At 40.9% G+C, this 21,044-nt stretch overlaps 1 protein-coding gene across 10 annotated transcripts in view; it reads left to right on the top strand.

The window, feature by feature from the left end:
* The window catches only part of LOC132887083 (microtubule-associated protein 4), a 271,926-nt gene extending 251,126 nt beyond the window's left edge, over window positions 1–20,800 (top strand). For 8 of the 10 annotated variants that reach the window (XM_060922439.1, XM_060922446.1, XM_060922441.1 and 5 more), the window contains 5 exons: window positions 5,838–5,930; window positions 9,125–9,206; window positions 9,312–9,424; window positions 16,042–16,195; window positions 20,566–20,793. In XM_060922439.1, the coding sequence (XP_060778422.1) occupies window positions 5,838–5,930; window positions 9,125–9,206; window positions 9,312–9,424; window positions 16,042–16,195; window positions 20,566–20,573 (450 nt within the window). In that variant the 3' untranslated portion in view covers window positions 20,574–20,793. Of the gene's footprint in view, window positions 1–5,837; window positions 5,931–9,124; window positions 9,207–9,311; window positions 9,425–16,041; window positions 16,196–20,565 lie in introns of all 10 variants that reach the window. The other 2 variants (XM_060922440.1, XM_060922444.1) reach the window with 2 other exon arrangements.
* Window positions 20,801–21,044: the final 244 nt, after the last annotated feature.

Below are 21,044 nucleotides of genomic sequence, written 5' to 3'. Positions count from 1 at the left end.
CTATCAGCCAGGTACAACGAGATTGAGTGGAATAACTGTTTTATTCTATCCACATTCACTGGATTTTGAGAAACAGAGCATTTTTATTTTTATTTTTTGCAAATTCGATAAATAAAAACTTGATGCAAAACATCCAACAAAATTATTTCCGCTTAGAATGTAAACAAACTGGTGAAATGACAGGAGCAATTTCTGGAAATGCTATAATAATCTCATCTCATTATCTCTAGCCGCTTTATCCTGTCCTACAGGGTCGCAGGCAAGCTGGAGCCTATCCCAGCTGACTACGGGCGAAAGACGGGGTACACCCTGGACAAGTCGCCAGGTCATCACAGGGCTGACACATAGACACAGACAACCATTCACACTCACATTCACACCTACGGTCAATTTAGAGTCACCAGTTAACCTAACCTGCATGTCTTTGGACTGTGGGGGAAACCGGAGCACCCGGAGGAAACCCACGGGGAGAACATGCAAACTCCACACAGAAAGGCCCTCGCCGGCCCTGGGGCTCGAACCCGGACCTTCTTGCTGTGAGGCGACAGCGCTAACCACTACACCACCGTGCCGCCCATTGCTATAATAATAATTCTTGAAAAATAAAAAAAGGGATATGTTCTTACCATCAAATACTTTTATTCCATATTTTGTTGTTTTGTATTTTTGGGAGGAGGTATTTTCTGTATCTATGTTGTTTTATTTTAGATATTTTCTATATTTCTGTTTCTTTTAAATGCTTGCTAACAGTTTTCTGGGGTTTTGTTTATGAGTAGAGTTTTTATTTCGTCCTCAGTTGGTTCAGAAACACGCTCCGCCATTTTGTTTTTCTCTACTCACGGTATATGAGCTGATAGCCTAGTAGTTGAGTAGCCAATCAGAGCACGCGATTGTTCATGTCCAGTGAATGTGGATAGAATAAAATAATAATGTTACATGCTTCTGCAAACCTTCTGAAATGAAGAAGCTCTCATTGGGGTATATACTCACTATAATTCTCCCAATACTCACCAGGTTTCTGTTCTAAGTTTTTTGTTGTGTGTGCGTGTCTTTTATAAATGCTTGTTGAGTGGGCAGTTGTTGCTGCTGAATTACGAATTGGTAACTCAGTCCCAAAGAGCTTGAAGCTAAGCAACGTAAATCCTTGTCATTTTGAATACTGCCCAGAATCTTAAAGTGCCATTCCACCATTGGATGTATTCTTTGGCATAAAATACAATATATTTTATGACAACATGACTAGACAGAGAAATCTTTTAGCGTCAAAGTGATATATCAAACATAATGTTTTGACAACGACAAGTATATTAATTTTGCGACCAAAGTCACCTACCCTTTTAATTTCCGCGCGGTAGTGAAACGTGATGTCATCGGCAGGTTCCCCTTCTTGTGTACCACGTCACGTGTGACGTGGCACAGATTATCAGCAATGGCGGATAGAACACGATTTCCACTTGTCGATTGCTGTGCCGATATTCACCATCGACCGTCTCCTTGGGCATCACTTGCTATTTTCCTTCGCTTCTTTTCCGAAGCTGACAATCGCGTTCTATCCGCCATTGCTGATAATCTGTGCCACGTCACACGTGACGTGGTACACAAGAAGGGGAACCTGCCGATGACATCACGTTTCACTACCGCGCGGAAATTAAAAGGGTAGGTGACTTTGGTCGCAAAATTAATATACTTGCCGTTGTCAAAAAATTATGTTTGATATATCATTTTGAAGCTAAAAGATTTCTCTGTCTAGTCATGTTGTCATAAAATATATTGTATTTTATGCCAAAAAAATACAATGGCACTTTAAGTGAGTCACGATACATCAAATATATTAATAAAATATGTCCACAAGAAGCCTGGTAGGTTTTTTAAAATGGAGATTTATGCGTAGTGACACATTCTGCTGCTTATTGAGAACCGGAACCGAACTATTAGTTGTGCTGGACAATATGAAAAGTACAATTTCACCCGTTTCATCAGCTTTAGAAAGTCACATGGAAATTTGCTAATTTTCTGTCTGTATGATGGTTATGTTGGAGACTGTAATGCCACCAGGTACACTCATCCTTTTTATCTTTCATACAGCCAATTTATTCCATGACTCCACAATTTTCCCAATGATTCTTTAATGGCATAATTGATATTGTGTTTGGCTCATATTAACCACTTGTTAACTGAGCACGAGGTGTTTATAGGAAAATCTCAGAACGAGGTCTTGACAGTACGGATCGAGCCGTACAAAAAGACCGAAGTCTGATATTTTTCCAAAAAGACCGAGCAAGCGAGGTTAATCAGGAGTTTATTATATGGCTTTTTTTGTAATTTCTAAGATTAAAATAGACGGTCGTTATAATGAAGCGTGATGATGCTTTCAGTCACGTCCTATTTGTAACGTAGTAGAGTCACGCACGCAGAATAAACGGCTATCGGTTTCAAAACTGAATTTCTGTTCGCGGTTTCTGAACTCTCTTCGTTGCTCATTTCTTGAATAACTCGGTGGCTCGTTTGTCTTTTGCGTTTCGGCCGTTTTTGATTCCGTTTTGATTTCCAATTAATCTTTTTTGCCGTTTTGTTTTTGTTTTTTGCAACATTGAAAGCCGGCACCTTGGAAAGAAAGTCCGTAATCGTCCACAGGCATGACGGGAAAATACTGTCCACCAAGGAACCAATCAGAACGCACGATTTTACCGGAACTATCTCGTGCCATATAATAAATGAACATATTCACTGATTGATCTAAGTCATTTAATTGCCCTTTTATTATCATGTTTAGTTGTCTTTAAAAATCGCCTGGAATTGACGGGATCATTCTTCAGCGATCTAAACAGGGTTCATTTGGTCATGAAAATCCTGTGAAATTTAAAATTTTTGAAATTGCATTTTACAGATCTGTAAAGGTGAGTGTTGCAGAAGTGTTTTACATTGTTCATTTAAATCTTTCTAAGATACTAGCGCAGTCGTTTCAGCTTTTTTCCCAGATAGTCTAAATTTACTCATTTTTGTACATTTGGTATCAGTCAACATCAGTAATCTCAGCAAGTTTCATTGATTCTACACAAGATTTATGGAGGTTTTTATTGTTTGTCCAATATAGTGTATATAGTATATTTTAGCTGTTTTAAAGAAAAATGTTAACAGGTTATATTAAAGTCATGAAAAGATGAGCGAGAATCCTGTGAACTTATTCATAAAATGTGTATGAAACTGATTAAGATGGAGCAGATATTTCGCTGGAATTAAAACACATTCACCGTAGATCATCGGGAGATCTGTGGGACATAATCGGTAAATCCACACTAAGGAGAAACCCTCTTCCTGAAATTTTCTTTCTGCTCTGTCGAAATGAACTGTTGGCAATTGATATGATGGGGATGATCCTTTTACATTTTGTTTCCTGTTTGTGTGTCACAACATAAATAGTCTAAATCAGGGCTTTTCAAAGTGTGGGGCGCGCCTCCCCTAGGGGGCGCCAGAGTTCTTCGGGGGGGGGGCGCAACGTGAGGAAAAATAAACCAGAATAAGTTACTATTGCGGACATTTAGCGAACTTCAGCTAGCCTTTACCAGAGACAAAATGGATCGATTTTTAGTACCTAAAAGCTACAGTGAGTGAGGAGACAGAGTCTGGGCCAAGCAAAAAAAGAAGGAAGTATGACCACGATTATTTAAAGTTTGGATTTTCATGGACTGGATCTGAAGATGCTCCACTGCCACGGTGTGTTGTCTGCCAAGAGGTGCTAGCTAACGATTGCTATGAGATGTTTAAAATGTGTAAAACAAGATGTTTTTTTTTTTTTTTTTAAAGCACAGACGTTTAAAATGTGTAAAAGAAAAAAAAATGTGTACAACAACCATTTTTTTTTAAATACAAATGGAACATTAAGTATAGCAACAAAAAATTGTTGGGGGGCGCTGTTATTTGCTCTCTGAGGGGGGGCTGACTCTCCCACACTTTGAAAACCCCTGGTCTAAATGCTTTGACTAAGACTATACGTTCAGACTGCACCCTGAAACGACCCATATCTGATTTTTTTGCCCATATGCGACCTGTATCCGATTTGTTATTGACAATCTGAACGACACAGATCTGATTTTTTCACATGCGACCCAGGCCGCTTGGATATGTGGTCCTAATTCCGATGCATATCCGATATTTTCACATGCGACTGCAGTCTGACCGGACAGGTCGCATTCATGCGACCTACACGTCCTCAACAAGAGACAAACGTCACTATTCTGCGTTGGCTAATCCCGCCTCTTTGGTGGAAACTTGAAGAGTGCGCTTTTTTTTGTTTACGTATTACGTAGGTGTGCTTATTACGTGTCAATTTGCGCATGCGGGACACTTTTGGGTCGTTTTCCGTTCATATTGGAGATCGCATACAAGTCTCATATAATTGGTAATGTGAACGGCCTAACAAAAAAATCGGATTTCACAACAAATCGGATATGGGTCGTTTCAGGTTGCAGTCTGAACGTAGTGTTACGTCCACTAGGCTGCATCAGTTGCCCTCACTTTCATAAAATCTGATGCATTTTTGTTTGGGTGTTCCTTTTCACCAATAAAGACATCCTGTAAAATGTTTTGACAATATTCAGAAGTCTAATGGTGGCACCATGAGGTTCATTTTTTGCCAAAAAAACGCTTATTTTATGTTTTCGCGTAAGGTTTGAATCACAATGTTGGACTCCATTTATTGATTTCTTGTGACCCAGAGATCATGTTAAGAACCTTGGCATTTAATAGGGGCTAGCATGTGCATAGGCGGCAAGCTTAAAACCAGGGTTATAACATTGATAGATAATGCTAGTGACACCCTAAATAAACCTCCAAATATTTTTAGACATTCTAGACATACTGTCTACAGTATCTAAGATATTCAGTATACTCTATAAGGTGCCATAATGTTTCATGAAAAGTGATCGAAATTTTGTCATAAAAGTCATAAAATAGCAGCTTTTTCCATAACTTTGAGCTCCTGGTGCCACCATTAAACTTTTGAATTTTGTCAAAATATTTCACCCAGTGGACGGCACGGTGGTGTAGTGGTTAGCGCTGTCGCCTCACAGCAAGAAGGTCCTGGGTTCGAGGTGTTCTCCCCGTGTCCGCGTGGGGTTTCCTCCGGGTGCTCTGGTTTCCCCCACAGTCCAAAGACATGCAGGTTAGGTTAACTGGTGACTCTAAATTGACCGTGAGTGTGAATGGTTGTCTGTGTCTATGTGTCAGCCCTGTGATGACCTGGCGACTTGTCCAGGGTGTACCCCGCCTTTCGCCCGTAGTCAGCTGGGATAGGCTCCAGCTCGCCTGCGACCCTGTAGAAGGATAAAGCGGCTACAGATAATGAGATGAGATGAGATTTCACCCAGTGTGTTTTCTTACCAAAAGGAACATAAAAACAAAAATGCATCATGATCAGAGGAACTTTTCATTTTTAGGGGGCAACTGATGCACCCTAACGTCCACATATAGTCAAATATATCCTCTTTGATATGATGGTTATTTTTAGGTGACTTGCATTACTATGCACTGTAATTTATGTCATATGGACATTTTCAAGCATTTCGTCTCATCTCTAGTGCCACAACACTGATTTACGGTACAAAAGGTGTAATTGTATGGGTGTCGTCTGGTGGTGCTACTTTAAACACAGCATGGCATGGAAACTCTAGTTAACTGTAGTTGCTAGTCTGATGACTGTCTTCATCAACTTGTGTAGCACTTTCCCAATGAATCCTTTCACGCTTGTAGGTGCTTCAGCTTTCTCTCTTTTCCTGTCCTTCTCTTATCTGGTAATCCTTTATGTCCTTCTGCCCTATCCCTGCCGTGCTGTGTTGTAGGTTCAGATAGTCTCCAAAAAAGTGGACTACAGCCATGTTACGTCTCGCTTGGGTTCCAAGGACAATATCAAGCATGTCCCTGGTGGTGGGAATGTAAGTACTGCCTGCATGCGGTGAAGCTGTATTCAACAAAACAGTGCTGGGCTTTCAGTTAGAACATGGACAAGTGACATGAGAATAAATATGTGTTTTTCTGATCCTGAAAAGTGTTTGTTTTTGTTTTTATGCACATGCTAAAACGCATTTTTGCTGAACTGCTACCTTTTAAGCCAGTTCTCAGTCACGGCAGAAATTGATTTGCATTTCCTCCCCATGGTTACTTCCTTTGTCTGAAATTATTTTATTGTTAATCATAGGGCAAATGATTTTCCCTGCTCTTTTATACTTCTCGTACTATCTCTGGTTGCAGCTTTCTTCCACTTTAGCTCTTCAGGTTTTACTGCCTCTAGTAGTGACTGATGTTGAAATCATCAGTGGACATAGAGATACAGGCACATAAGCTTAGATCAGTTATTAATGATTTTGATTACGTTTCATTAAGGCTGTCTATCAATTAAAATATTTAACCATGATTAATCACATTATCGTCCATAGTTAACTTGTGATTAATCGCACATTTTTTTATCTGTTCTAAATGTGCCTTAAAGGGATACTTTTCATGTTTTTGGTGAGTGGGAGTGGGCTTTATGCAAATGTATGTGGACCGGTCAGGAAGGATAAGGCTGGACACGGCAAAAATGATTTTTGTGGGTATTTTATTCCCTCACTGCATTTAAAAAATAAAGCAGTGTTAACTTTATATTTTGAGGGTTTTAGGGTTTGTTCAGTGTGAACAAAACAATCTAGTACTTTCCTCTAGTTCTGTCCTGAACTTCCAGCCTCAAACTATGCGATAAATAGAACTAAACACACTCGGTGATGTGGACTCTGGACAACAGTAGTGGCTGTGTTTAAATAAAGAAACTAAAAATACCAAACCAGATCAATACATTTGTTGAGCCACACAGCTCGTAAAGATGTTTTCCAGTGAAATGCAAAAACTCACTGGGAAATGTACAGAACATTCAGGAGCAAAAACTGCATTTATAAACACTTTTACATCACTCACACCTTTCTCAGAATAAAACAAACACACTCGGTCTCACTCCAGCATGCGCTTACACACACACACACACACACACACACACACACACACACACACACACACACACACACAGACACACGTCTTCTTTTCTCCCCTCTGGACCATCAAAAGCATTAAAAAAAATGTAAATTTTATGTAAACAGTCAGAATGCAACAATATCAGTTGACTCTGTACATACAGTCAATCCGGAAAGTCTGCACACCCCTTTCACCTTCTCCACGTTTTATTACTTTACAGACTTATTCTACAATAGATTGAGTTCATTTTTTTGTCGCAAAATTCGACACAAAAAAGCCCATAATGACAAAATGAAAGCAGGTTTTTTTAGACATTTGTGCTAATTTATTAAAAATCAAAATGTAAGATATCATATGTACGCAAGTGTGTACACCCTTTGATATGACACCCAAAAGTGAGTTGAGGTGCAGTTTGTTTCCACTGATATTGCTTGAGATGTTTCTACAACTTAATTGGAGTCCACCTGTGGTAAATTCAATTGATTGGACATGATTGGGGATTGCCAACACCTGCCTATATAAGGTCCCACAGTTGACAGTGTTGACCTTATATGTCAGCTATGGGGTCAAAGGAATTATCTGCAAACCTCAGAAACAGGATTGTGTCAAGGCATAGATCTGGACAAGGGTACAGAAAAATTGCTGCAGCTTACAGGTCCCAAAGGGCACAGTGGCCACCATCATTCGTAAATGGAAGAAGTTTGGAACCACCAAGAATCTTCCTAGACCTTGCCGCCCACCCAAACTGAGCAATTGGGGAAGACGGGCCTTGGCTGGGGAGGTGAGCAGGAACCCGAGGGTCACTCTGACAGAGCTCCAGTGTATCCTTGTGGAGATGGGAGAACCTTTCAGAAGATCAACCATCCAGGCAACACTTCACAAATCAGGCCTTTATGGTAGAGTGGCCAGATGGAAGCCACTCCTTAGTAAAAGGCACATGACTGCCCACTTGGAGTTTGCCAAAGGCACCTAGAGAACTCTCAAACTATGATAAACAAGATTCTCTGGTCTGATGAAACCAAAATTGAACTTTTTGGCCTGAATACCAAGCGTCACGTTTGGAGGAAACCAGGCACCACTCATCGCCTGACTAATGCCATCTCTACAGTGAAGCATGGCGGTGGCAGCAACATGATGTAGGGATGTTTTTCAGCAGCGGGAACGGGGCAACTAGTCCTGATAGAAGGAAAGATGAATGCAGCTAAGTATACTGAAATTCTTGAACAAAACCTGCTCCAGAGCGCTCAGGACCTCAGACTGGGGTGAAGGTTTACCTTCCAACATGACAATGACCTGAAGCACACAGCCAAGAGAACAAAGGAGTGGCTTCAGGGAAAGTCTTTGAATGTCCTTGAGTTACCCAGACAGAGCCCAGACCTGAATCCAATTGAACATCTGTGGACCAATGCTCCCCATCCAACCTCACAGAGCTTGCAAGGATATACCAAGAGGAATGGGCAAAAATGTCCAGAAACAAGTGTGCCAAGCTCATAGCTTCTTTCCCAAGATGCTTAGAAGCTGTAATTGCTGTCAAAGGTGCATCAACCAAGTATTAGGCAAAGGGTGTGTACAGATATGTAAGCCCTAAATAACCTATTTTTGTCAGTAAAATAAAATTGCATGTTTTCTAAAAACCTGCTTTCACTTTGTCATTATGGGCTTTTTTGTGTAGAATTTTGTGACAAAAAATGAACTCAATCTATTGTAGAATAAGTCTGTAACGTAATAAAACATGGAGAAGGTGAAAGAGGTGTGCAGACTTTCCGGCTTGACTGTAAGTGCACTTTATCACAACTTACACTGACCAGCCACTCGCTACTTTGCTCACTCGTGTTACGTCATGTCCTGATTTCCCAAACTACGGGGGAGGGGCGCAGAACGTGCATGCGTTAATCGCGCATCAAAAAGAATTTGCGTTTATGCATTATCACGTTAACTTCGACAGTCCTACTTTTTATACATCTTTTGTACTTTTGTAGTGAGTGGCATGCCAGCCTGTGTTGATTTAACTGTACTGCATGTGGCTTTTGCACATCGTAAACAAGGCAACAAAAGGCTGATGGTAGCTTGTATCACTAAAACAGAACAGTAAAGCTTGTGTATGCTGCTTTTGATGTGTTCACAGGTCCAGATTCTCAGTAAGAAGGTTGATGTGAGTAAAGTGACTTCCAAGTGTGGTTCAAGGGTCAATATCAAGCATAAGCCAGGTAATACTGTGGACCTGATTAAATGTTACTAAAAGGTTCTGGGTTGGAGCCAAACACTCGTAAATAGCAATTCTGAGTTACCGTGGATGTTAATGTTTCTCATAGGAGGTGGAGAGATAAAGATTGAGTCTCATAAAGTGAACTTCAAAGACAAAGCCCATTCTAAGGTTGGCTCCTTGGACAACGTCAGCCATGCACCAGGAGGGGGGAATGTTAAGGTAAGGTTGAGGAAAGGGAAATAAGTGTGATGTAGTGCTATTTTACTCATTCCCTTGTAGCATGATTATTTTTATTAGACTCTTTTATAGAAACCTATATGTTAATATTCTGCACCTGTTCTGCATGCAAATTATTTAAGAGTTTAAAAATTTTGCATGGGATTGACTGGACAATATAATAGACACACCATATGAAAGAACTTGATCACAGTTACACAGGGAGGTAACAGCAGGGTCGGATTCATTCTAATTTTTCCTGATGGGGTCACGATGGCAATGGGCTGAAGAGGTCAGCCCAGACTTCTCTATCCCTATTCATTGGTTCCCCAGATGTTCCTAATGGGCCTTTTCCACTACCCTTTTTCAGCTCACTTCAGCCCGACACGGCTCGCGTTTCGACTACCTCAGAGCAGCACGACTGAGCTCACTTCAGCCTTACTCAGCACCCAAAACTCGCACGGTTTTGGAGTGGGGCTGAAGCGAGCCAAACCGAGCCGAGTGGGGCTGGGGGCATGAGGAGACACTCCCCTGTGCACTGATTGGTGAGGAGGAGTGTCCTCACATGCCCACACGCCCCGCGAGCACGCTGGGAACTACCATCTGTAAACACCGTAAACCCGGAAGAAGAATTACGACAAATTATGCGCCTCGCCTCATCTATACGCTCTTGCCAGTATCTGTTGGCGTTGTCGGTGACAACAAGCTACAGCACCAAGACCAGCAACACTAACGACTCCATGTCCTCCATGTTTATTGTTTACTATCCGGGTCGTGAGACTACCGCTTAAAAGGTCACTGATGTCACTGTTTGCGCCGCCTAACGACATCACGTGACGTCCACCCACTTTCGCTAACTCCACCCAATGTGTCCACCCACTTCCAGCCAGCACGGTTCAGCGCGGTTGTAGTCGAAATGCAACTCCAACAGCCCCACTCAGCTCGACTCAGCCCAACTCAGCACCGCACGGCTCAGCCCGACTCAGCCGCGTTGGTAGTGGAAAAGCCCCATAAGCCAACTGTGAGATCTGATCTCTCCTGCAGGTCCTGGGTCTTCCTTAGGGCCTCCATCTAGTGGGATGTGCCTGATGAAGCTCTAGCAGGAGCTGACCAGGGCGTATTCTTGTAAGATGCTCAAACTTAATTTGGGTCCTCTCAGTTGGCCGGAGCAGCATCTCTACTCCAAGCATATCCTATATTGTTCTATCCACATTCACTGGATATGAGCAATCGCGCGCTCTGATTGGCTACTCTACTACAAGGCTATCAGCTCATATGCTGTGAGTCAAGAAAAACAAAATGGCAGAGCGTGTTGCTGAACCAGTCGAGGATGAAATAAAAACTCTACTCGAAAACAAAACCCCAAAAATGGAAAAAAAAAGGCAAAAAAATGTGGAATGAACGTATTTGATGGTAAGAACGTATCTTTTTTTTTTTCAAGAATTATTATTATTGCATTTTTCACAAATTGCTACTGTCATTTCACCGGTTTGTTTACGTTCTTCATCTTTAAGCATTAAAATTACGCATATATGCGATTTGTCACACGTCCACTAAATGGAAATTATTTTGTCGGACGCTTGTCAGAAATGCTCTGTTTCTCAAAATCCAGTGAATGTGGATATAATAAAACAGTTATTCCACTTAATCTCGTCGTACATGGCTTATAGCCAACTTGGTGCTGCGTGCCTCATCGGCTGTCAGCTCATGTACAACTTGATTTCATGGAATAATTGTTAATTGTCCAGCTCTTCACTGTAGGTGCCAAATAGTTTGCCAGAGCATCTTTGGGGCCACATGAAAAATGTCTTTTTCCATGACTTCTCCAAACTCCTCCCACACCCATTTATGCAACTGTCTTTTCTGGAGTCCTTCCAACTTTCCTATACCTCAGTTAAGATAAGTGAGCCCTCAGTGATCATTTCTTGGAAGACCACCTTCAACTTGATTACATTCTCTCACCATTGGTGTCCACCAGCATGTTAGGATTATCACCTTCTCAAAGAAGGCTGCGTACTCTGAACTTGTATTTGGTGTATAAGCACAAACAGTCAGTTTTCCTTACTGATATTGGAAATCTCATAGATGCAACCCTCTTTGTTCACTCGGAACAACTGCAACTGTGAGGCCCTCAGCCTGGTACTGGTGAGTATCCTGACAGCCATCTGAGGCCTCCTGTGGGTACTCTAGAGTAGATGAGACCACCCTGATCAAGAACTTTGGTACTGGAGCCCTTGCTGTGTGTGGATGTAAAGCCAACTAGGTCTATTCCATGGCTTAACTCAGGCTATCCCTTCACCAGCAAAGTGACAGTCCTCATTCCCAAAGCCAGTTTCTTTTTCTAGGGTCTGGTTTGTCTAAGGTTTGTCATATGCCTGCTGCCCAACAGGCATGGCAGCTGATCCCAACCCCTGATTTTTGCATGTTAACCTCCAAGATGGCTGCACATCACCATGCTGCACTGAGCCCAACTGGGTTATGTGGGTGGCCTGGTCACTGGATGCACATCTGCCGACACTACCTCCAGGCCTGGCTCCAGGAGGGGATCCTGTTAACCCTGATCTGGACAAGCTGCAGTCTTTTTTGTACGTTCTGTGGGAGTCATTATGTTTTTTATCTGACCTCCCCCTAAGATTTGTTCACCAATGGTCACCCTAGTGGGAGCATTATGCTCTCTCTTACCCCCTTTCTACCAAAGTGAACCAGGTGCTAGTTCTGGTCCTCATGCTGGTTCAGAGCTGGATCAACTTGTGAACCTTCCAAGAACCAGTTTTGCTTTTCCATGGGCTAGAGCACAACCGTAGAGCCACATCATTGTGTCACTTTATACGTGTCTCCTTTCCCTGCCGCTAGCCCCACTGCTGGCAGCACTAGCCCTGCTGCCACAGTAACCATGGCAAACTACATTATCTCCTCTTCTTTGGATTAGTCAGACTAGACACTACACTAGCTCCTTTCTTTCTTTCTCTTTCTTTATCTTTCTTACTTACTTACTTACATGCATGCATGGTGGTCTTGTTGGTCCCCTAGCCCCTGATGAAAGCGATTGTTGGTTCTAGGCCAGCAAAGTGTTAGTTCCTCTTTCTTTCTTTCTTTCTTTCTTTCTTTCTTTCTTTCTTTCTTTCTTTCTTTCTTTCTTTCTTTCTTTCTTTCTTTCTTTCTTTCTTTCTTTCTTTCTTTCTTTCTTTCTTTCTTTCTTTCTTTCTTTCTTTCTTTCTTTCTTATTTGCTTGCATGCATGCATGGTGGTCTTGTTGGTCCCCTAGCCCCTGATGAAAGTGATTGTTGGTTCTAGGCCAGCAAAGTGTTAGTCGCTGTTCTGGAATCAGTATTCCTGGTCAAGAGCCAGTTCTTTGGCTGTTGAAACGTGATGAACTGGTTTGAGGTTAGGCACCGGCTCTTAACCGGCCCTGGGTATCTGTGACATAGCCCTGAAGTACACAAGCCTTTTCACACAAAGGGAGGCTCAGAGACATTTGGTTATGAATTATTTGTCAGATCTATAAGAGAAGCAGCTCTAACAATTTAGATTTTCCATCCATCAATCCATTATCTGTAGCCGCTTATCCTGTGCAGAATCACAGGCAAGCTGTAGCCTATCCCAGCTGACTATGGGCGAGAGGTGGGGTACAACCTGGACAAATCGCCAGGACATTGCAGGGCTGACATATACAGACAAATGGCCATTCACACTCTCATTCACACCTACGGTCAATTTAGAGTCACCAGTTAGCCTAACCTGCATGTCTTTGGACTGTGGGGGAAACCAGAGCACCCGGAGGAAACCCACACAGACACGGGGAGAACATGCAAACTCCACACAGAAAGGCCCTCGCCGGCCACTGGGCTCGAACCCAGTGAGGCAACAGTGCTAACCACTACACCACCGTGCCACCCAATTCAGGTTTTAAAAAGGCTACATTTTGGTATGTTGGCCACAAAGCTCACAAGGTGATTTGAGTATGAGAAAGGTGTTAAACTGCTATTTTTTTTTAATTATTATTATTATTGTTGTTGTTGTTGTTATCATCTCCAAAATATGTGCATAATGTAAGTGGTGCTATATTGTCTTATACTGTATTTTAAAATTTAATCGCATTGCATTTATTCTCTTTAGCAATTTATAATATGAAGTCACATTCATGATATGTAAATTGTGATGTTTCATTGATTTCTTGTTTTGTTTTGTTTTGAACATATATATATTTTTATGTTTTACTACCCCCATTACTCAGTACTCATTTTAAGTTGTGCATTCTGGTGGGTTTGTCTGTTTAATGGATAATCAGTTCACTTAATACATTCTCATCATCATTAAAGCCTAACGGGCCTGAAAGAGTGACCTTCTTAGAGTCTGTTCCAGAGAAGCTGAGAAACAAATTAAAAGCAGTATATGTTTTGTTTTTTTTGTAGAAGGTGAAGGCAGGGTGTCATGAAGTATTCTTCTTTTCAGACGCTATCACTTACTTTGACGTGGTCAGTTTTGTGCTTTGCTTGATTCAGCCCACCTGACTCAACACACAGGCTGATGATAAAAGCCTTAATGAGTTGAATCACGTGTGATGGGGCAGGGAAAACACTGAACTGTGCAAGGCAACACCCTTATTGAACTGACTGAATTTCTGTACCAAGGTTTTTAGTAACAAAGGTGGGTTTAAAAAAAAAAAAAAAGCCTCCAACTAACAAGCTTATTTATTGGTCATGATGTCACCTTACCCCTCAGCCTATGGTCACCCATCTCTGCATGAAAATCTCCATGGCTGTACTCATCATTTATACTGTACGTCTTCATCCTTCCAAACGCATTTGCATAGTATACAGCACTTTTACTAGAACTTAAAAAGCAAACAAAAATTACAGTTGTCTAAGACATTACAACAGTTACCAATACTAGCATGGAAATGCTGAACTGTGACTAGAGTGCATTCTTTTTTTGTAAATAATTTAGAGTGCTGTATATAACTTTATTCTATCCATATTCACTGGCTATGCACAATCGCACACTCCGATTAGCTACTCTACTACTAGGCTATCAGCTCATATACCGTAAGTAGCACCCACGTGCAATGAACTGGTGCTACAGGTGTTCTAGCCCCTGCCCCTTTTCTGTTTGCTGTCCAAAGTGCCCTTTTCATAGGGACTGTTTTTTTTTTTTTTTTAATATTTGTAAAAGATAAGTTAGCTCCAACATCAATATTCTCTACAATTTGACAATAATATATGAAATTATAGATTTATAAAATAACGCTTTTCTATGTAAATGCGGGCATCAATCCGTGACGTCATGCATTCAGTGAGCCTCCGTGCAGAAAGCGCATGCAGGCGGTTGGCAGTGGGAGACAGTGCGAGGAACGGCATGGTAAGGTCACACTGAAAGTCTCCTTTCATTTCTTATCTGAACATGCAATATTGTGCAGCTTAGAACACAACAGTAAATGCGTAGGGTTGTTTATCATTTAATGAAGCCGCCTAGGCTATATTTAAACCGTTTGCTCCATCCATTTCATTAACGTGGCAGATTCGGAAACTTTAGTTTGAACGACGGCGTTAATAACATATTCTAGCAGCTTCGAAAACTTAAGGCTGAATGACGACGTCCACAACATATTCTATCAAGACACACAGAATGTTCAGTTGCAATTGAAATTTAGTTTTGAATAAAGTTAACTTGTGTGAAAAATTTGTTCCAAGTGCCCTTTTTTGAATGTTGAGCCCCTGCCCCGCCAAAGGTCTTTGCACGGCCCTGGTAAGTAGAGAAAAACAAAATGGCGGAGCATGTTGCTGAACCAACCAAGGACGAAATGAAAAACTACTCGAAAACAAAACACCAAAAAAGCAACAAAATCTGGAAAGAAAGTATTTGATAGTCAGAACGTATCTTTTTTTCAAGAATTATTATTATAGCATTTTTCACAAATCGCTACTGTCATTTTGCCGGTTTATTTACATTCTAAGCTGAAATGATTTTGTCGGACGTTTTGTATAAAGTTTTTATTTTTCGAATTTGCAGAAAATAAAAATGCTCTGTTTCTCAAAATCCAGTGAATGTGGATAGAATAAAACAGTTATTCCACTCAATCTCGTCGTACATGGCTTATAGTCAACTCGGCGCTATGCACCTCGTCAGCTATCAGCTCATGTACGACTCGATTTCGTGGAATAACTGTTAAATAGTGTGTATACTGATAGGAAAGAAAATGTGTATAAAGGAAGAAGGATATTATCTCATAAAGGACTCGTGAAATTTTGAATCAAATTATGCATTTCCCCGCAATTATACAAATAAAGATCTGAGGATTTTATTTCCCTTAGAATTGGTTGGCTGCATGTGCATGAATCATGTCTATTATTTTGTGATACAGCACAGCTTGTATTCATAGTACTTATTTTAAGATCTTGCGTTCTATTATAAGTGTGAGTTTTGCTTTATCAATTTTTGTCTTTAATATTTTGTTCATATTTATGGGCAGTTATTTTTTGTTATCACTTTTGTAGTATGCTGCGAATCCATGCACCATCCCAAATACCAACACACACCTTTAGTCTTTCTCAGAAGGGATCACAAGTCCATGCCCATACCATCTCCATCTGTCCTATTGACACGCTGCTGTGTGTTTCTAGGCTGAGGGGCAACAGGAGACAGTTGAGGGCACTGGGGCTACCTCTAGTGGCTCAGCCGACCCAGCCCAGGAGAATGGGCTGAAGGAGGGTACTGCATGTGGGGGCGAGGCACTCCGGGACCCCCAGGGCCTGGATTCTCTCATCCCTGAAACAAGTAAGTTTGTGTGTCATCCCACTCCAGTCACAAGACCTGCTCCAGCCCTCCCCCTCCGAAGTACCTGTCATACGTCAGGCTCAAACCCCATTCGAACTTCCACTCAGGTGCATCTAGAAGCCTGACTCAAATGTTTTGTTTTGGTCTCAGTCAGGAGTTTAGAAATGAATTCACTGCTGACTTGATTGTACCGTAGTGAAAACTAACTTATTGCTGCATTCATTGCTAAAATCATCACATGTTTAGGCTATTATTATACACCATTATTTATAGTACCCAAAGGGCTGCTCAGTCTTGTTCCAAGGGTTCTTTCTTCTTGTACATCCATTGTAGGGAGTTTGCCTCTCTGATGCTCTTGGTTTGCGTACTAGGGGTGACTTTCAGAGATGACTTTATACTACAAAATTAACATTCTATTTTATACTTTTATTTATTGTGGCTTTTCCATTTATGTTCAAATGCCTGGTTTGCTACAGGCAATAAAAACTAGAGCAGCAGCTACAATTATCGACACCGTAACAATCTTTTGGCCATTGCAAAAGTAGAAAAGACTTTCAGTACGTAAATTGTGCATGAATAATTACTCAAACTTCCACTGGAAAAAAAATGAGTTGATTCCCGATTACTTAGCCTATCAGATCACGTGACACCGTTCCACAAGTATTGACACCTTTGTCCACAGTTATCGACACCGTTCCACAATTATCGACACCCAGATGATTATTTATCTACTTCAATGTTACATGGGTGCAAGCTCCGTTTTTTTCGGTTCTGAAAGAGTCATTTTTCCAAATTGTGTAAATCCATTGAGATTTTCGGGGGGGTATGGGGTGGCCCTCTCACTGTCTCACTCTCGGCATATTACCGGGTTACCGCGGTACAGTCTCTGGACGAGACAAATCTTTTCATCTCGTTTTCACCACAAACCTCATTCAGTTTATACTGTATGCTGCTCACCGACGAGCGGTCCTGACTAGCCCGTTGTTTCACGGTGTTATACATGTGTGATATCATGTTTCACGCACGTATCTGCTTTTATAAACATTGTGGGTTTTTTTTTTTTGACATTTGATTACCTTTCAATTATTAAATAAAAGTAAGGTAGGTCTTGAAATAAGTTTGTTAGCTTTTTTATCATCTTTTCTAATGTGGTTGTTAGGTTGAAAACTCATTTGTAGTCAGTAATGGATTATAAAATATAGATATTTTTGTATATGGAAAAAGCTGAATCTTGTTATTTGCTAAAATCCGGGAGTTTCTGAGGACATCAAGACATGTGGCTCCTTATTTTAACTCAAGCTGTGTATATATTGTAAAAAAGGTATCACAGCAAAAGCATATGAAAAATGGTTGTTTCAACATTTAAATTAGTAGTTGCTAGATGTTTTGAAATATCAAGCCTTGTACTTGAAATATTGATATTTCAGATGAATTGATGAAATGTATTAAACATTTGATGTGAATATGCAAATCATATAACTATTAATATTATAAATGTTTGCATGAGATTGCATGAGAGACAACCATTTTAACTTGTAATTTAAATTTTTTTTCGAGCCCTAAGGGGGGCTCACCCCCCTTTGTAACCCCCCCCCCCCCCCCCCCCCCCCCCGCATGGCTGCGCCATGCACGTCTGACTTTGTCAGACTTTTCAGGTTTTTGAAAATTTTATACTTGCACCCATGATGTTACACAAAGATCAGTACATAACAGTTGTAAATGTCACTTAATTCCACAGGGTGTGGATAATGGTGGACACTGGTGAAAGTGATCACTATTATCGAAACATCACTTCTCAAATGTGCGTTTAGATGCAAAATGGCACCTGTCAAATGAAAGTGTAAGAAACAAGGTAGGTTTTGACAAGGAGATCATGAAATATCGGTGAATTTGATAAGTAAAAACATGTCCATGATCTTTCCACCATGCTTACCTGCGATGATAATGTCCAGGTTTTTCTCAAATTGCTGATCGTGCTGAAAAAATTCCATCTCTGGTAACAAGCTGTGTCATCAGACAACAAGATCAAAGTGCGAGGAGGGTCTTCCGGTTGATTAATTAACCAATAATAACTGTTGTAACTGAAACTCACCTTTGTAAAATTGTTTTTTATTGGTAAATCTGAAAAGGTGTCGATAACTATGGACTGTCGATAATTGTAGCTGCCGCTCTAGTGGCATTTCTTTTCATTTGCCCTTTGGCCAAAGAACTTGAAATAATCTGGTAAAAGGAGCTTCTGTCTAAAATATTTTATAGTTATTTTGGACTAGATAACTGATCATTAGTACGGTACATATTGTATCTAATCCTAGGCAGAAGGCAAGTCTTCTGATGACATATAGGTTAGAATAGCTGAGTACAGTATTCTCAGATAAATTTTGTTGCAGTGTGTGGAAACCCTTTACACTTTTGGGGTAACTAGATTTTAAAATGCTGTAACTATTCTTGTGGTTGAGATGCGAAAAAAGAAACATAGTCCATGAAACCTTTTAGTTTTCAGTACTACTATTATATCTCAAACAATTAGAATATCATGAAAAAGTTCAATATTTTCCATCAGTTATTTAAGAAAGTGAACATTTAATATGTTCTAGACTAATTACATATAAACCAAAATCTTTCAAACATTTTTCTATTTTAATTTTGATAATTATGACCTACAGTGCAAAAAAAAAAAATCTCAAAATATGAGAATATTTCATTTTGAGTAAAACAGTATAAATACTGTGTATCTCTCAGTCTAGTTCAGTACACGCAACCGCAGTCGTGGGGAAGACTGCTGACTTGACTGTTGTCCAGAAGACAATCATCGACTCCCTCCACAAGGAGGGTAAGCCACAGAAGGTCATTGCTGAAAAGGCTGGCTGGAAAAGGTGCACAAGCAGTAGGGATAACCCCAGTCTTGAGAGGATTGTCAAGAAAAGTTGATTCAAGAATTTGGGAGAGTTTCACAAAGGAGTGGACTGAGGCTGGTGTCAGTGCATCAAGAGCCACCACACACAGACATTGTCAGGAAAGGGGCTACAACTGTCACATTCCTAATATCAAGCCCCTCGTGTACCAGAGACAATGTCAAAAGCCTCTTACTTGGGCTAAGGAGAGAAAGAACTGGGCTGTTGATCAGTGGTCCAAAGTCCTCTTTTCAGATAAAAGTAAATTTTACATTTCATTTGGAAATCAGGGTCCTAGAGTCTGGAGGAAGAGTGGAGAGGCACAGAATCCAAGGTGTTTGAAGCCCAGTGTGAAGTTCCCACGGTCTATGATGATTTGGGGTGCCAGGTCATCTGCTGGTGTTGGTCCACTGTGTTTTATCAAGTCCAAAGTCAACACAGCTGTCTACTGGGAGATTTTAGAGCACTTCATGCTTCTGTCTGCTGACAAGCTTTATGGAGATGCCGATTTCCTTTTCCAGCAGGACTTAGCACCTGCCCACAGTGCCAAAACTACTACCAAATGGATTGCTGACAGTGATATTACTCTTCTTGATTGGCCAGCCAACTCGCCTGAACGGAACCCAGAGAGAATCTCTGGGGTATTTTCAAGAGGAAGACGAGAAACACCTGACCCCAAAAAAAAGACGAGATGAAGGCTGCTATCAAAGCAACCTGGGCTTCAATAACACTTCACCAGTGCCACAGGCTGATCGCCTCCATGCCACACCGCATTGATGCAGTAATTCGTGGTAAAGGAGCCCCAACCAAGTACTGAGTGTGTAAATGAACATACTTTTCAGAAGTTGGACATTTCTTGATTGTAAATCCTTTTTTGATTGATCTTAGGAAATGTTCTAATAATCTGAGATACTCAATTTCTGATTTTCATGAGCTATAAACCATAATCATGAAAAATTTAAAACAAAAAAGTCCTGAAATATTTCACTTTGTGTAATGAATATCGATTATACTGTATGAAAGTTTACCTTTTTGAATTAAATTACGAAAAATAACTTTTTCACAATATTCTAATTGTTTGAGATGCACGAGTACACATTCGAAAAAGTCTTCCCATGCTGCCAGACACACAGGTGTTTAGATCAGTGAATTTGTGCCTTTTATAGCTATTTTATAAATGATTTGTTTGACTCCACAGCAGAGTTGCTGTGGTATGAAGGAACAAGAACAGAATTAAGCACATGACAAATTCTATTCCTACATTTTTTTTGCATTGGAGAGAAAACTGAGTAAAATGTGTTACCTTTTAATACAAATTTCATAATTCACATTCATTTTCATTTTGTAAATATATTTTGTTATACTTCATGTGTTTGTGTTGATATATATTTTTTTCTTCTGTGGGGGTGGGGGGAAGGATTGTCTCTCTATAATCTCTTTTCCCTGACCACAAAATCATCTTGATTTCTTATTTTTCAGGCATCTAATTCTGCTTTTTGCTATCGCCTTATTTCATTTCCGAAACATCTCCTGTCCACTTCCTCTTCCTGCTTTCCTCTTGGTTTATATCCAAATCTTTTCTTTTTCTTCTTCTGTCTTTCTGGTTTTCCCCTAATACTCCCTGCTGCAGATTGAATCTTTCAAGCTCAACTTCCGCGAGAACGCCCGCTCTCGCACGGACCACGGTGCTGACATAATCACCTGGCCCGTCGTGGGTGACAGCCCCGCCCACCCTCATCCACTCCGCAGCAGTGTCTCATTCAACGACTCGTTGGTGTCAGCCCGCTTGCCTCGCTCCTCCACCACCCCCGCCCTCCTCTCAGCCTCTCAAGAGCAAGAGGGTGATGCTGACTCACTCAACACACTACGCACGTGACTTCCACCACTCATCTGTTAACTCTCATAACCTCGCCCCGTGGGTACACTGTTTCTGTCTGAGTATTCAGTCCGGCGATTAG

The sequence above is a fragment of the Neoarius graeffei genome, chromosome 5 (assembly GCF_027579695.1).
Source record: "Neoarius graeffei isolate fNeoGra1 chromosome 5, fNeoGra1.pri, whole genome shotgun sequence".
NCBI lineage: Eukaryota > Metazoa > Chordata > Actinopteri > Siluriformes > Ariidae > Neoarius > Neoarius graeffei.
This window is presented reverse-complemented; position numbering and strand designations above follow the sequence as displayed.